The sequence below is a fragment of the Mustelus asterias genome, chromosome 28 (genome assembly GCF_964213995.1).
Source record: "Mustelus asterias chromosome 28, sMusAst1.hap1.1, whole genome shotgun sequence".
Taxonomy (NCBI): Eukaryota; Metazoa; Chordata; class Chondrichthyes; order Carcharhiniformes; family Triakidae; genus Mustelus; species Mustelus asterias.
The window spans coordinates 8,575,939-8,593,818 of record NC_135828.1 but is presented as its reverse complement, the minus strand read 5'-3'; the positions used below and the strand labels follow the sequence as shown (position 1 = coordinate 8,593,818).

Here is a 17,880-nt window from a genome sequence, read left to right as displayed (position 1 = left end):
ATTTACCCTGCTAATCCCCCCAAAACTAGGGTTAATGTAGCATGGCCAATCAACCTAACCCGCACATCTATGGACTGTGGGAGGAAACCGGAGCACCTGGAGGAAACCCACGCAGACACGGGGAGAATGTACAAACTCCAAACAGACAGTGACCCAAGCCAGGAATCGAACCCAAGTCCCTGGCACTGTGAGGCAGCAGTGCTAACCACTGTGTCACCCTGCCCCAAGTGCAGGCTCATCACAAGGGGATTTGAGTACAGGATTTCTTGCTGCAATTGTATAGAGTTTTGGGGAGACTGCATCTGGAGAATTGTGCACATTCTTAGTCTCTTTAAGAATAATGTGGAGATGCCGGCGTTGGACTGGGGTAAACACAGTAAGAAGTCTCACAACACCAGGTTAAAGTCCAACAGATTTATTTGGTAGCAAATACCATAAGCTTTCGGAGCGCTGCTCCTTCGTCAGATGGAGAATTGGTGAGCCATCTGATGGCCATCTGACGAAGGAGCAGCGCTCCAAAAGCTTATGGTATTTGCTACCAAATAAACCTGTTGGACTTTAACCTGGTGTTGTGAGACTTCTTACTGTCTTTAAGAATATACAGGGAGTGCTATGGAGGTTCACCAGATTAATCCCTGGGATGATGGATTGTTTGATGAAGAGAGGTTAAGGAGACTGGGCCTGTGTAGAGTTTTGAAGATTGAGAGGCGATCTCATTGAAACTTACAAAATTGCTACAGGACGTGACAGGGTAGATGTGGATAGGATGTTTGCCCTGGATGGTGAGTCTAGAACCAGGGGATGCAATCTCAATGAGGAACAGACCATTTAAAACTGAGATGAGGAGGAATTTCTCCAGTCACAGTTCGACAGATCTTTGGGATCCTCTACTTCACAGGACTGTGGAAGCTCAATCACTGAGCATGTTCCCAGCAGAAAGTCAATAGATTTCTGGATATTAATGACATCAAGGGACATGGAGATAGTGTGGGAAAAGTGGCATAGGGTTAGAAGATCGGCCATGATCTGTTTGAATGATGGAGAGGGTTGGGTGGGCTGAATGGCCTACCCTTGCTCCTACGTTTCCTATGTTCCAAGATGGTGGCACGGTGGCACAGTGGTTAGCACTGCTGCCTCACAGCGCTAGGGACCCAGGTTCAATTCCGGCCTCAGGTGACTGTGTGGAGTTTGCGCGTTCTCCCCGTGTCTGCGTGGGTTTCCTCCAGGGGCTCCGGTTTCCTCCCACACTCCAAAGATGTGCGGGTTAGGTTGATTGGCCATCCTAAATTGCTTCTTAGTATCCCAAGATGTGTGGGTTAGGGGGATTAGTGGGGTTGCAGGGATAGGGCCTGGGTGGGATTGTTGTCGGTGCAGACTCGATGGGCCAAATAGCCTCCTTCTGCACTGTAGGGATTCTATGAATTTATAAGATGGATATGGATGCAATAAGGCAATAGCAAAGCACTGGTTGTGTGGTTATACCATTCTATGGTACATAAGCCATGATGTGGAGATGCCGGCACTGGACTGGGGTGGGCACAATAAGAAGTCTCACAACACCAGGTTAAAGTCCAACAGGTTTATTTGGAATCACGAGCTTTCGGAGCGTTGCCCCTTCATCACTCAACATTCACCTGATGAAGGAGCAGCGCTCTGAAAGCTCGTGATTCCAAATAAACCTGTTGGACTTTAACCTGGTGTTGTGGGACTTCTTATTATGGGACATCAGAACTAGGAACAGGAGTAGGCCATTCAGCCCCTCGAATCTGCTCCACCATTCAATATGATCATGGCTGATCTCGCCTCGACTCCACTTACCTGCCCGTTCTCCATAACCCCTCCAACCCTTTACTAATTAAAAATCTGTACATCTCCTCCTCAAGGTAAATCAAAGATTAAATACTGCGCAGTGGAATGATAACTGCAGCCCCTTCGTTCACCGACTTTCCAGATGACTAACCAGTAGGATTGTTAAATGGTGAATCTCTAAGAGCAACGAGTTGTACCTTTGATGAAGGAAGCCCATCTCAGGGCTTCACATGGGAAGGTGGTGTGGGGGGTGGGGGGGGGGGGGGGGGGGGGGGGTGGTGGTGAATAAGCATCCTCTGGGTGCGCCGGTTTCCTCCCACAGCCCAAAGATGTGCGGGTTAGGTGGATTGGCCACGCTAAATTGACCCTTAGTGTCAGGGGGATTAGCTACGGTAAATACGTGGGGCTATGGGGATAGGGCCTGGGTGGGACTGTGGTCGGTGCAGACTCAATGGGCCGAATGGCCTCCTTCTGCATTGTAGGGATTCTATTCTTGCCCTCCATTTCGGTTTTCGTTCACTCCCCGCCGGTTTTGCCAATCCCTCCCAATGTGCCCCTCTCCTTCGGGTGTTACCTCAAGCCTCCCCTCCACAGCCAGACGCTGAGCGCGTTCCAGTATTTTCTATTGGTGTTTCAGATCCCCAGCATCCACAGTGTCTTGACGTTACCCTGACTCAGCACCCCCTCTGCTGGCATTCCTTTGCATCGCACTTACTTGACGAGATACCTAATTCCCCCCCCCCCCAGGTCCACAGCAGGCGTGCTGGATTGAGTTTCCCGTGATTTGTTAGGGCAGTGTTGCAGCCTCAGCGTCTTAACACCATGGACAGCTACGCCAGTCATTGCATTGTTAAAATGTAAATAACTAATACACCACTCCCGCCCTGACCTGTTTGTGGAAACGTTCAATCATTTTGGAGAACTTTTCTCTTCCAATATTTGCATTTCATGTGAATTGTTGAAGACATCACGTGGGAGGTGCTCAGATCTTAATGCAGGCAGGAGGAGCAGTAACGAGAGGACACGGCTTTACGGTAATTGGATAAAGAGCCCCAGAGGCCATGAGGAGAAGTGGTTTTTTTTTACACATTGCATTGTGATCTGGAACGCACTGCCTGAAAGGATGGCGCAAGCAGATTCAATAGAAATTCTCCTACACCCGCTCCTATTTCATATCATAGAATGATAGAATCCCTACAGTGCAGAAGGAGGCCATTCGGCCCATCGGGTCTACTCCTCCCTGACAGAGCATCTTACCCAGGCCCTATCCCCAAACCCCGTGTATTTACCCCACTAATCCCCTAACCCACACATCTTGGGACACTTAAGGGGCAATTTATAGAATGATAGAATAAAATAGAATCATAGAATCCCTACAGTGCAGAAAGAGGCCATTCAGCCCATCGAGTCTGCACCGACAACAATCCCACCCAGGCCCCTATCCTCGTAACCCCACATATTTACCCTGCTAACCCCCTGACACTAAGGGGCAATTTATTATGGCCAATCAACCTAACCCACACATCTTTGGGTTGTGGTGTGGGTTAGGTGAATTGGCCATGCCAAATTGCCCCTTGGTTTCCAACTGTGGGAGGAAACCCACACAGCCACGGGGAGAATGTGCAGACCCCACACAGACAGTGACACAAGGCTGGAATCAGTGACTAGTGGTGTGCCTCTGGAATCAGTGACTTGTGGTGTGCCTCTGGAATCAGTGACTAATGGTGTGCCTCTGGAATCAGTGACTTGTGGTGTGCCTCTGGGATCAGTGTTGGGACCGCAATTGTTTACGATTTACATAGATGATTTGGAGTTGGGGACCGAGTGTAGTGTGTCAAAGTTCTCAGATGAACTAAGATGGGTGGCAGAGCAAAGTGTACAGAGGCGCTGAAAGTCTGCAAAGGGATATAGATAGTCTAAGTGAGTGGGTGAGGGTCTGGCAGATGGAATACAATGTTGGCAAATGTGAGGTCACCCATTTTGGTCGGAATAACAGCAAAATGGACTATTATTTAGATGGTAAAAAATTGCAGCATGCTGCTGTGCAGAGGGACCTGGGTGTCCTTGTGCAGGAATCTCAAGGAGTTGGTTTGCAGGTGCAGCAGGTAATTAAGAAGGCAAATGGAATTTTGTCCTTTATTGCTAGAGGGATGGAGTTTAAAAACAGGGAGGTTATGTTGCAGCTGTATAAGGTGCTGGTGAGGCCACACCTGGAGTACTGTGTACAGTTTTGGTTTCCTTACTTGAGAAAGGATATACTGGCACTGGAGGGGGTGCAGAGGAGGTTCACTAGGTTGATTCCGGAGTTGAGAGGGTTGGCTTATAAGAAGACTGAGTAGACTGGGGCTATCCTCATTGGAATTCAGAAGAATGAGGGGAGATCTTGTAGAGTCATATAAGATTATGAAGGGAATAGATAAGATAGAAGCAGGGAGGTTGTTTCCACTGGCGGGTGAAACTAGAACTAGGGGGCATAGCCTCAAAATAAGGGGGAGCAGATTTAGGACTGAGTTGAGGAGGAACTTCTTCACACAAAGGGTTGTGAATCTGTGGAATTCTCTGCCCAGTGAAGCAGTTGAGGCGACCTCATTGAATGTTTTTAAGGCAAGGATAGATAAAGTTTTGAACAGTAAAGGAATTAAGGGTTATGGTGAGTGGGCGGGTAAGTGGAGCTGAGTCCACAAAAAGATCAGCCATGATCTTATTGAATGGCGGAGCAGGCTCGAGGGGCCAGATGGCCTACTCCTGCTCCTAGTTCTTACGTTCTTATGAATCGAACCTGGATCCCTGGCGCTGTGAGGCAGCGGTGCTAACCACTGTGCCACCGTGCTGCCCACAGTGAAAGGGAGAAAACATTTTGCAGAAGCACGTGCGAAGTGCAGTTGGTGTGGGACTAATTTGATAGCTCCTAAAAATAGCTGGAATGGGCAAAATCGGACGAATGGCCTTCTTCTCTGCTGCATAAGAAGCAAGAGTAGGCCATTCGGCCCCTCGAGCCTGTTCTGCCCGCCATTAAATAAGATCATAGCTGATTGTGGCTTTGACTTCACTTTCCTGCCTGTTGCCCAAAACCCTTGTTGCCTTATAGATCAAAACTCTGTCGAACTCAGTCTAAAATCTATTGAATGACCCAGCCTGCCCCGCTCTCTTGGGAAGAGAATTCAAAGACTAATATCTCTGCCTTAAATCAAAGAGCCCTTGCCATGAAAGAGCGACCAGCTCTTTCTAGGTTCCCCCACGAGGGGCAAACATCCTCTCAGCAGCTACCCTGTCAAGCCCCCATCCCCCCCCACTATCCCCTCAGTCTTACATATTTCAATAAGATCTCCTCTAATTTGACTAAACTCCAACAAGCATAGGCCTAATCTCCTCGAGCTTTTCTGATATAAGGCACGGGGCGGCACGGTGGCGCAGTGGTTAGCACCGCTGCCTCACAGCACCAGGGACCTGGGTTCGATTCCGACCTTGGATCACTGTCTGTGCGGAGTCTGCACATTCTCCCCGTGTCTGCGTGGGTTTCCTCCGGGTGCTCCGGTTTCCTCCCACAGTCTGTAAGACGTGCAGGTTAGATTGATTGGCCATGCTAAATTGACCCTAATGTCAGGGGGATTAGAAGGGTAAATATGAAGGGTTATGGGGATAGGGCCTGGGTGGGATTGTGGTCAGTGCAGACTCGATGGGCCGAATGGCCTCTATCTGCACTGTAGGGATTCTATGATTCTATGAATCCCTTCTCCCAAAGGCCAACCTAATGAACCTTCTCTGAACTGCTCCCAGTGCCGAAATATCCTTCATAAAACACGGTTGGAGTTCTCTCGTTGTGTTCTCACCAATGCCCTGAGCTGTTGCATCATTATTGACCTTTGTGCTCTGCAGGTCACCAGAGATAGAGGTCAGAAATATGCTCTCGCCTGTCGCTTCGATAGCTATTTCACGGAGTCTCTCCGAAGAAGGCACTGATACCTTCAGCAAGCAATTCGAATCAATCCTGGAGTCTCATCGCGCCAAAGGCACTTCTTATACCAGCCTGGACTCGGTGGAAATCCTGCCTTCTCCCAATAGGAACCACGGGAATTACTTCACCTTTGACTTTCCAACCCTGACCTCAGAAATCCAGGAACAAATTAAGGAGAATGCCCGACTGATCGAAGAGAAGTTTTTGCCTTGGAATGACGGCGAGAGCGACTCGTGCCTGAATTCCGCCAAGAACTCTGATTGGTCAAGTAGCCCTGGGTGCAAGGTGACAAGAGTGGACAAGAAGGCCGGTGTCAATCCGATGGTGGTTTACAGTAAGTCGGAGAACATTCTCACCAGGTGCCAGCTGTACACGGAGGACAACCTACTCAAGAGAACTCTCGAGATCGAAGACGATGAACCAAAGTCGGATTATTCTTCCAGGTAGGCCGCAAACCTTTTAAAATTTGGCCCATTTCCGAGTTCACATTGCAGGCTGGAGTACTTAACTTGCGACACTGCAGCAAATATCCTAGTTTTCAAATCCCTCCATGGCCTTACCCATCCCTCTCTATTACTGTAGCCTTCTCCTGCCCTGTAATCGTTTGCATTTCTAGTCTCTTATACATCCATGATTCTTCATTGCTCTGCCACTGGTGGCCTTGCCTTCAGCTACCCCTAGAATTCCCTCGCTAAACCTCTCCGCGCCCCTCTCTCTCTCCTTGTTTAAGGCACTCCGTATAATCTTCCTCTTTGACCGAGCTTTTGGCCAGCTATGTTTTGATGGGGCCTAAATGTGATTGATTTACGCTCCTATTGGGAAGCAACTTGGGATGCTTCCCAATATTAAAGGCGCTGTATAAATGCAAGTCATCGTTGTACGGGGTCTGACTCTCTCGTCAATCTGTGTCCAGCACAAAGGGCTTGGTTCCAAGTTGACTAGGATGTTAAAATGTTAAATGAAGCAGTTAAGAAGTTGGATGGAATACTGGCTGTGTTTTATTGGCCTTGGAAGTTTAATGATTTTGATAAGAGTTCATGTACAACAGTTGGGAGTAGATGCATCACAATGGGCTGAATGGCCTCTTTCTTTGATTCTATAGACCATCCACCAACTTAAATGTTCATTCCCTCCACCAATGCACAATAGCAGCACTGTATATCATCTACAAGATGCCCTGTAGCAACAAACCAAGACTCCTTCAACAGCACCTTCCAAGCTTGTGACTTCCACCACCTAGAAGGACAAAGGCAGCAGATACATTGGGATATAACCACCTGCAAGTCCCCCTCCAAGCCACTCACCATCCTGACTCGGAAATATATCGCCAATCTTTCACTGTCACTGGGTCAGAATCCTGGAATTCCTTCCCTAACAGCATTGTGGGTCCACCTACACCACATGGACTGCAGCGGGTTCAAGAAAGCGGCCCACCATCACCTTCTTGAGGGGCAATTAGGGATGGGCAACAAATGCTGGCCTTGCCAGCGATGCCCATACTCTCTAACTGGTTGAATAGAAGGGAACCAAATGGTTTCCACCAATGCCTGCTGTAATGGGACGCTCAAATAATCTTGAACATCTATCCGGAGCGACTAAGAGAATCTTTGCCCTAATCTTATGCAAAGAGAATCTTTGCATAATATCACCACAGTTAAAGCCCTTTTACAGTGGAACCTGGCTTCACTGCATCAGAAAGCAATAAGTTAAATATTATATGTGGTCAGTTGGAAAATGGAGATAGCAGGAAATGGAGTACAGTATAGAGCGCGGCCGGAAAGTCTTCCTCTTCAATAGTAAAATCTCTGACTCAGTCACGAAGGAAGAGTTAGAGTGATGCAGAGGGCCTAAGTCACAGTGATTGGTTGTAGATTTACATGTGAGGTGAATAGTGGAGATTATCTCCCACAATGCCCTGGCGTGATGATATCTCCTTACTTCCTGCAGTGATTAGATCAATCATTGTGCATTCCCTGAATTTGTTCGAACTTTTTCTTCACCGTCTAATAATCGCAATGCTCATCAGTCACGTGTTGGGCTGCACAGCAGCACAGTGGTTAGCACCGCTGCCTCACAGCGCCAGGGACCTGGGTTCGATTCCCAGCTTGGGTCACTGTCTGTGTGGAGAATGTATGTTCTCCCCGTGTCTGCGTGGGTTTCCTCCGGGTGCTCCGGTTTCCTCCCACAGTCTGAAAGACGTGCTGGTTAGGTGCATCGGCCGTGCTAAATTCTCCCTCGGTGTACCCGAACAGGCGCCGGAGTGTGGCGACTGGGGGATTTTCACAGTAACTTCACTGCAGTGTTAATGTAAGCCTATTTGTGACACTAACAGATAAATTTTAAACATGTCTGCCTCACTTGTCGGGGCAGTTGTCTTTTTTAAAATTTGTTCATGGGACATGGGTGTTGCTGGCTGGCCAGCATTTATTGCCCAGCCCTAGTTGCCCTTGGAGGGCATTTAAGATTTTGATTTGATTTGATTTATTATTGTCATGTGTATTGATATACAGCGAAAAGTATTGTTTCTTGTGCGCTATACAGACAAAGCATACAGTTCATAGAGAAGGAAGGGAGAGGGTGCAGAATGTAGTGTTACAGCCATTGCTAGGGTGCAGAGAAAGATCAACAGCGAGGTAGGTCCATTCAAAAGTCTGACGGCAGCAGGGGAAAAGCTGTTCTTGAGTTGGTTGGTACGAGACCGCAGACTTTTCTATCTTCTTCCCGACGGAGTCAACCACATTGCTGTGGCTCTGGAGTCCATGCTGGTCATACAGCAGGGCCGTACGGCAGGGCAAGGTTTACAATTGGGGGAGAGGTAATTATGATGCGATTAGGCAAGAATTAGGGGGCATAAGTTGGGAACAGAAACTGTCAGAGAAAGGAACTAATGAAAAGTGGAACTTTTTCAAGGAACAAATACTGGATGTCCTTGATGGGTATGTCCCTGTCAGGCAGGGAGGAAATGGCCGAGTGAGGGAACCATGGTTCACAAAAGAGGTGGAATGTCTTGTGAAAAGGAAGAGGGAAGCTTATGTAGGGATGAGGAAACAAGGTTCGGATGGCTCGATTGAGGGTTACAAGTTAGCAAGGAATGAGCTGAAAAAGGGGCTTAGGAGAGCTAGGAGGGGACACGAGAAGTCCTTGGCGGGTCGGATCAAGGAAAACCCCAAGGCTTTTTACTCTTATGTGAGGAATAAAAGAATGACCAGGGTGAGGTTAGGGCCGGTCAAGGACAGTAGTGGGAACTTGTGTATGGAGTCAGTAGAGATAGGCGAGGTGATGAATGAATACTTTTCTTCAGCCTCGGGTGACTGTCTGTGTGCAGTTTGCATGTTCTCCCCGTGTCTACGTGGGTTTCCTCCGGGTGCTCCGGTTTCCTCCCACAGCCCAAAGATGTGCAGGTTGGGTTGATTGGCCATGCTAAATTGGCCCTTGGTGTCGGGGGATTAGCGGGGTAAATATGCGGGGTGACGGAGATAGTGCCTGGGTGGGATTATTGTCGGTGCAGGTTTGATGGGCTGAATGGCCTCCTTCTGCACTGTAGGGCTTCTATGATTCACCAGAGTACGAGCTTCGTAGAGTGAAGCCAGCCTTTCTGCGTAATGTTATTTCATAGGTTTGTGCTCCTCTAACAATTTGGAGAATGTGAACCCCTGGATTCCAGGTCAACTCCCACCTGGATATCGGAAGCACTGCCTGATGGGGTGTGTTGTATGTTCTATACGTTAGATTTTTTTTCTCTCAAAGCAATGCAGGGATGACACTAGTGTGCAGGAATGTTATTGAGTTTTTTCAACGCTTTCAAATGTCTACTCCATCCTTCGGCTCAGTAGCTTCTGTGTGGCTATTTACTTGACTCTGAGTCAACATCCAGGCTCAACCAATTGAGCACAGAAGGCATCAATCAGTTACCAGGCTCACACAATCAAACACAGAACAATTGAACCACTGACCCATGAAATGGTGGGTCGATCCCGATTCAATCATATCCTTTAAATGGGAATCACGGTACTTAAAGGAGAAAAGAGTACTGGGATAAGGGGAAAGTTCAGGAAAGTGGGACTATCTGGATTCTACTAAAGAGCCGGCTCAGACTTGCTGGGCTGATTGGCACCTGCTGGATTGTAATGATTGAATTATTCAGTTTAAAGTTTATTTATTGGTGCCACAAGTAGGCTTACATTAACACTGCAATGAAGTTACTGTGAAAATCCCCGAGTTGCCACACTCCACCTGTTTGGGTTACACTGAGGGAGAATGTAGCACGGCCAATGCACCCTAACCAGCATGTGTTTTGGACTGTGGGAGGAAACCGGAGCACCTGGAGGCAACCCATGCAGACACGGGGAGAACGTGCAAACTCCACACAGACAGTGACCCAAGCCGGGAATCGAACCCGAGTCCCTGGCGCTTTGGGGCGGCAGTGCTAACCACTGTGCCACCGTGCCGCCCTATTCTTAGGTGGCAGTGTAGGGGGGTGGCAGGGTAGGTGGGGTTAGGACGAGAGGAAAGTGTGGACTTCAAAAACCCAGCGGCCCCGTTTAAACCCCAACTGCCGAAGTAAGTCTATAGAAACTAGAAGCAGGAGTAGGCCATTCGGCCCTCCGAGCCTGCTCCGCCATTCATTTTGATCATGGCTAATCATCGAATTCAATATCCTGATCCTCCCCTTCCACACCCGCCCCCATATCCCTTGATCCCTTTAGCCCCAAGAGCTACATCTAATTTCTTCTTGAAATCCCACAACATTATTATCACTTGCATTGCTCCCAAGTCCTGCACCCTCTGTCAGGGTCGTGTGAGAAGTGTTACCGCTGAATGATTGCTGGGGAAGGTAATAGTAGAGTGAGGGGGAGGGGAGAGAGAGAGAGAGAGAGAGATTTATATGGTCTGTTCTTCAGTGTAGTGAAGGAGAGAGTTACAGGACAGGGGATGAGGAACTGAGGGGGGACTCGTTCGTTGACAGGCCGGATGATTAGTTGACAATCCGGCAAAGCGCAAATAGCACCCCCCCCTGGGAAAGTTTGGCAAGAAAATGTTTGACAGGCGAGGCAAAGCGTAGTTAAAAAGAAGGAAAGTAACAGATGTGGGACAACAATAGGAGGGATGGACAAAGCCTGAATTGTCCCGGATTGACAGGCTGAAGAGGAGGGGGGGCAAGTTCCGACTGAGGGAAGGGAGAAGTGAGCCTTACTGCTTGGTCTATAGGAGCACGCTGCAATATGAGGACGGTGTGTAACGACATGAGAAGCAGACTGGATGTGGCTGCAGCACAGGCTGAAAGAGAGGCTGATATGAGAGAACGAACAAACACAACTAAAAGGAGATATGGAGGAGAGAAAGAGGCTGCATGTCTATTTGATTGCTAAACTGCGAGGGATCCAGAGGGAGTCTGAAGCTGATGAGGAGATGCCTGCCTGGGTGTAAGTGGCTAGTCTCCCCCACCCCCCCCCCACCGCCGCGTTTATGCTTTTCCGCCTTAAGTGAAGTCAAGGTCACACAGCCTTAACTGGCATGAGATTTCTCAGTGAAACCCGTGCCTCCAGCCCTCCACACCACTCAGCTGCTCTCAGCAGGAACCAGGCACGGCTGAAGGGGAAGAGGCAACACGTCCGTCTCCCCAGGCAGCCTTGATTCAGCCATCCAGAGGGCTGGGTGGGTGGGTAGGGGGGTTTGGGCCTGTGGGTGGAGGGGAGTAGGGGAGGGGGGGGGGGGGGGACTGGAGAGAGCAGCCGTGGGATCTGCTGCTGCTGAGGTGATGGGTGATGCAGTCGGGAGCCTGTGCTGCCTGCAGCTTCGGGGGGATTCTGGGCCCTCAAGGCACACGGCAGAGCTGTGAGTATCGATGGAACTTTTTTTTTTCCTCTCCCTTGCTATTTGTTAACTCTTTCAAGCTCCGCAGACATGCATGCAGGTGCGTTCTCCCATTCCATCATCCCTTTTGAAATAAGTCTTCCACTTATCCGCTGCCCCTCCCATGCCTGCTCTATCGGTGGGCAGCACCCTCACCCCTTGTAATTTTTAAAATTCATTCGTGGGACCTAGGCGTTGCTGGCTGGCCAGCATTTATTGCCCATCCTTAGTTGCCCGAGGGCAGTTGAGAGTCAACCACATTGCTGTGACTCTGGAGTCACATGTAGGCCAGACCAGGTAAGGACGGCAGATTTCCTTCCCTAAAGGACATTAGTGAACCAGATGGGACTTTCCGACAACCGATTCGTGGATTCTTAAAAAATTTAATTCAAGTTCCACCATGGTGGGATTCGAACACAGGTCCCTAGAACATTAGCTGAGTTTCTGGATTAATAATCGAGCGATAATGCCACTAGGCCATCGCCTCACTGTAGTCTGCAGTTGGGATCCCCAGTGAAGCACCCGAGTATTTGATTTGATTTATTATTGTCACGTATTAGTATACAGTGAAAAGTATCGTTTCTTGCGCGCTATAGAGACAAAGCATACCGTTCATAGAGCAGGAAAGGAGAGGGTGCAGAATGTAGTGTTACAGTCATAGCTAGGGTGTAGAGAAAGATCAATTTAATGCGAGGTAGGTCCATTCAAAAGTCTGATGGCAGCAGGGAAGAAGCTGTTCTTGAGTCGATTGGTACGTGACCTCAGACTTTTGTATCTTTTTCCCGACAGAAGAAGGTGGAAGAGAGCATGTCCAGGGTGCGTAGGGTCCTTGATTATGCTGGCTGCTTTGCCGAGGCAGCGGGAATTGTAGACGGAGTCAATGGATGGGAGGTTGGTTTGCGTGATGGATTGGGCTACATTCACCACCCTTTGTAGTTTCTTGCGGCCTTGAGCAGAGCAGGAGCCCATACCAAGCTGTGAGACCACCGGAGAGAATGCTTTCTATGGTGCATCGGTAAGAGTTGTAGCCGACATGCCAAATTTCCTTAGCCTCCTGAGAAAGTAGAGTACCAACTCACTTGGCTGATTCCTGGGATGAAGGGGTTATCTTAAGAGGAAAGGCTGAGCAGGTTGGTTGGGTCATTGAATATTTTAATGGCGGATTTAGATAGATTTTTGATTGTCAGGTGAGTCAAAGGTCATGGGGGGGGGGGGGGGGCGCGTACAGGAAAGTGGAAGCGAGGCCACAGTCAGATCAAACACGATCTTACCAAATGGCAGAACTGACTCAAGGGGCCGAATGGCTGATCACTGCTCCTAATGTTCTAATGCAGACTGACTTTCCGGTATTGGGTGGTTGGAAGTGCGTTCGGTGCGACGTGGGCCCAAGTCTTAAATTCCTGAGACAGTACTCAAAGAACAGCGTAAGAATGATCTCAAATTGCTGGATCAACCATTGTCAGGAAATGGATTAATTTGGGGTTCGCTCTTTCTGGGATCTTACCATGTATAGAAAAATGAAATCAATGCCTTAACAATCTTTCAAGAAATAATTTACTGACAAAGACTTTATGATGATTCAGAGACCTGGCTTGGGTCCTGTAGCAATGTCACTTTCCTATTAGTATCACATTAACACTGCAATGAAGTTACTGTGAAAATTCCCTTGTCGCCACACTTCCGGCGCCTGTTTGGGTACACTGAGGGAGAATTCAGCATGGCCAACGCATCTAGTCTTTTGGAAGGAAACCGGAGGAAACCCACGCAGACACGGGGAGAATGTGCAGATTCCACGCAGACAGTGACCCAAGCCAGGAGTCGAACCCGGGTCCCTGGCGCTGTGAGGCAGCAGTGCTGACCACTGTGCCACCATACCGCCCACTTGCTTGCTGTTTAATTGGATTCATGTTGTTGCCATATTGTTCATTGTTACCATGGTTTAGATTTCTCAATTATGGTATGTTATACTTGTGCATTTGCAAAACCCCTGACTGTGTAATCCTCATATTCCTTCCTGACGGAGTTACATTGCCTTGTATTGAGTCGACAGCAACAGACCAACTGGTCTATACTGGTGTTTGTAAAGAACTCTGCACACACGTCAAACATTAATAATCCTAGAACGATTCTGGAGTTGTAGGGATGGAATTCTTGCAAAGGTTTCTCCTAATCGCCTGCTGTAACTTTGGATAAAGTTGCCCTTAATGCTTCTTTTCCTGTGGTCTGTGTCAAGCTTATGGCAGAGTTGTTTGGAGAACTCCTCATGCAATTTTGGGCTGGCACTTGGGACTGCACATTCGAGGGGTCTAGTACAGAATGTGATGGGCTGAATGGCCTCCTCCTGTGCTGGAAGATTCCAGATGAACAGCTGTTTATTGGGGGTTTGATGGGTTGGGAGGGGAGGGTTTCATGTCATTCAGGGCCACAGCTGTCGTTAGAGTGTTGGTAGATGAATCATGCACCAAGGATACTAAGACAATGGTGTCTCAGCAGAGTGTTTGCAAAAAGGCACTCAGAGGGTTGGGTCCCAGATATCTGGTGGGGACAGTCCACCAGGAAATGCTTACTGCACAAAAGATGGAATGAGACAGGGAAGCCCTTTGAACTTTTGAAACAAAGATCTAGATTTACTGAAATAATGGCATTGTTTTCCTTTTGAATGGTTGGCACTTTCTTTCAGACACTAGGATCAGGGGTCACCATGGGCGTGTCAATATTTACACGCAGCCCTTGAGTGTAGGTCTATACATGGAACGGAATTCCCGGGAATGTGTCAACATTTACAGCGGATCATGGGAGTGTACCAATATTTACAGAGGATCATGGGAATGTGTCAATATTTGCAGAGGATCATGGGTGTGTGCCAATATTTGCAGAGGATCATGGGAGTGTGTCAATATTTGCAGAGGATCATGGGGGTATGCCAATATTTGCAGACCGTTCCCCACACAGGAAAGTTTGAAGATCACACGTTCGCGCCACCTGTGGAGGGAACATTTGCGGGTGCAGATGCCATCCTTTGTCCATCTGCCCCTCTCACTCCACTTCCCCCCCCCACCGTTCCCCCCGCCGCCCTCCCATTAAAAAGGAGCTAACTATAAGATACCACGAGTGGAGAACTGTGTGTTGGTGTCCAGAGTGGCTACAGAAGGGGATGCCAAGCATGGACTTGGGGGGGTAAGGAGGGCCCTCGGAGGAAAAAGTTGGCACACGCCGAGGGCGTGGACCCGAGGAGAAGACCTTGGTGTTGCCCAGCTGTGAGGGAATAGACAAAGAGAACTGAGATGGGATCACCAATGCAACGGACAACCATCAGGCGGGGTTGGGTAAGGGACTGAATTACTTTGTCATCCATCATATGCATGCTACATTGTCTGTAAAAATTCATGTACCATATACATTTCAGCATGACTTTGCTGTCTCCATCCTAACCTGCATATCGTCATTGACTCAATGACAGCCTTAGGCTGCAGTGACCTAGTTGTGGTTGACATTTTCTGCTGGGGAAGTCACTCAGCACGCTCCACGTTCCGCACTCACCCATACCTCTTCCTTACTTTCAGATGCTGCTGGTCCGTTGCGAGAGAGGGGAGAGGAGGCAGCAGGTGTGATGGCAGGTGAGAACTGTACTCCAAGCCAGCTGATGCAAGAATGACGGGAGAGCCAACAGCGAGGGAGAGAGAGAGAGAGAGACTTGGCAATTCTTCCGGGACCTCCGCACAAATAAAAGGATCAGGAAGTTGGCCTTGAAGTGTGGATTGAGGTCAGGTGTCCAGACTGCAGTGAAGCAGGTGCAGCTGTCCCTGTAGACTGGCCTGGACCCCATCCATAAGGTGACGGGAGGTAGGATTCTACCCCCTGAAGAACCATCGTGAGAGAGTGCGTAGTCAGGACTGAGTGCTGACTCCTAACTTGCTGACTCCTCAGTTAACCTTTGAAGCTATACCCAGCCTCACCTTCCAGGTAGCTCGTTCCAAGTTGTAACAACTCGCCGTGTAAAGAAACAAATAGTGATTTGGACGGCAGTTGAGTCCCATAAGGAGCAGTCGGCCATTTGGCCCCTCAGGCCTGCTCTGCCACTCAATCAGATCGTGGCTGATCTGACGGTGGCCTTAACTCCACTTTCCTGCCTGTCCCCCATAAACATTGACTCCCTGGTCAATCCAAAACCTGTCTAACTCAGCCTTGGATTAGTGACTCACCGCTGCTCCCAGTCCTAACGAATTCCGAAGATTAACGAATCTCTGAGAGAAGATACCACTTCTTATCTCCGTCTTTAATGGGAAACGTCAAAATCTGACCCAGTGATGATCACCTCCAGACATATTGTTGTCTGATATGGCCCCGTATAGCCCTGGGCGCAAGGTCATGGCAAGACCCAATAGAGATTTGGTTATTTTTCTGGTGCAGATAACATTGAGTGTTTCTCAAAGCTTAAGTGTGATCACATCTGCTGGGTTTCTGAGAGGAACACACACCTTGATTTGATTTGTTATTGTCCCATGTATTTGGGATACAGGGAAAAGTATTGTTTCTTGCGCGCTATACAGACAAAATGTACCATTCATAGAGTACATTGGAAAGGAGAGGGTGCAAAATGTACTGTTGCAGTTACAGATAGGGTGAAGAGAAAGATCAGCTTAATATATGGTAGGTCCTTTCAAAAGCCTGACGGCAGCAGCGAAGAAGCTGTTCTTGAGTTGGTTGCTACTTGATCTCAGACTTTGTATCTTTTTCCCGACGGCAGAAGGTGGAAGAGAGAATGTCCGGGGTGCGTGGGATCCTTGATTATGCCGGCTGCTTTTCCGAGCCAGTGGGAAGTGTGGACGGAGTCGATGGCTGGAAGGCTGGTTTGCGTGAGGGGCTTCGTTCACAACCCTTTGTAGTTTCTTGCGGTCTTGGTCAGAGCAGGAACCAGACCAAGCTGTGATGCATCTGGAAAGGATGCTTTCCATGGTGCATCTGTAAAAATTGTAAAACCTTTAAGGGGATCGGAAGGATTTTAACTTCTTCTTGGTCACATTTTGCCACCAAGAAAACACAGGCCTGCAAATTCTGTGGAGTTCCCTCTGCCAATGTTACACTGTCGAATTAACAGAGTTTAAGTCAGGCGTCTAGTGAAGTAATTCAATGCAGTAGCACCGGCTCCAAGGAATTTCAGATTCTTACTGAGTTGAGAAATAGTCCTCCAATAATGTGTGTGGAGTAGCCCAGGAGTATTGGCTGTTCTTGCTTTCATTGTCGTCCATTGTGTTTTCTGAGGTTTCTCAGTGATCTGACGAAATGCTATCAAAAATATTGCCTCGGGTATCGGGGCTGCTCTGAGGTGACCATGCCCCCTAGCGGACAGGATGAGTTGGTTGGTGGACAGAAATGACCTCTGATCTTGTTGGACCTCATTTGAGTGGTGCTAGTGAGCTGCTTACCCTTCGGGAGGGGAGGGTGGGAACTCTTCCACCCAACCTGGCCTGGTCTAAAATGGCCCCCGAGTGAAAATTAGATCCAAAGGTGGCACAGTGTTAATTTGCCCCAGTGTCTGAATCCGCCTACATTTGCCCCAGTGACTAATGCAGTGGGGAGGCAATGGCCTAGTGGTATTATCGCTAGACTGTTAATCCAGAAACTCAGCTAATGTTCTGGGGACCCGGGTTCGAAACCCGCCACGGCAGATGGTGGAATTTAAATTCAATTTAAAATATCTGGAATTAAGAATCGACTGATGACCATGAAACCATTGTCGGAAAAACCCATCTGGTTCATTAATGTCCTTCAGGGAAGGAAATCTGCCGTCCTTACCTGGTCTGGCCTACACGTGACTCCAGAGCCACAGTCATTGACTCTCAACTGCCCTCTGAACAAGGGCAACTAGGGACGGGCAATAAATGCTGGCCAGTCAGTGGCACCCATGTCCCACAAATGAACATAAAAAGAAATTGCCCCTGCTGTGACAGGGTATGATCTCTACCATCTGGAAGGAATGCTAAATTGTCCCTTAGTGTCACAAGATGTGTAGGTTGGATGGATTAACCATGGTAAATCCATCAGTCATGGCGATAGTGCAGGCAAGAGAGCCTGGGTACGATACCCTGTCAGAGATTCAGTGCAGCCTCGATGGGCTGAATGGCCTCCTTCTGCACTGTAGTGATCCTATGATTCGAAATGGACTCCATTTTGAAGTGAGATGAGAATGCTGGTTTTGTTACTGGTGTTTGGTGTAAGACCCTGTGGATTTGGTAGTTGGAGTATTTATCCATTGTTAGACC

At 48.6% G+C, this 17,880-nt stretch overlaps 1 protein-coding gene across 1 annotated transcript in view; it reads left to right on the top strand.

Annotated features, from left to right (window-relative positions):
• The window catches only part of LOC144480207 (PH and SEC7 domain-containing protein 1-like), a 137,097-nt gene that overhangs the window by 25,714 nt on the left and 93,503 nt on the right, over positions 1-17,880 (top strand). Inside the window, exon 4 of the mRNA XM_078199391.1 lies at positions 5,686-6,207. Coding sequence (XP_078055517.1) covers positions 5,686-6,207 — 522 coding nt within the window. The remainder of the gene's footprint in view (positions 1-5,685; positions 6,208-17,880) is intronic.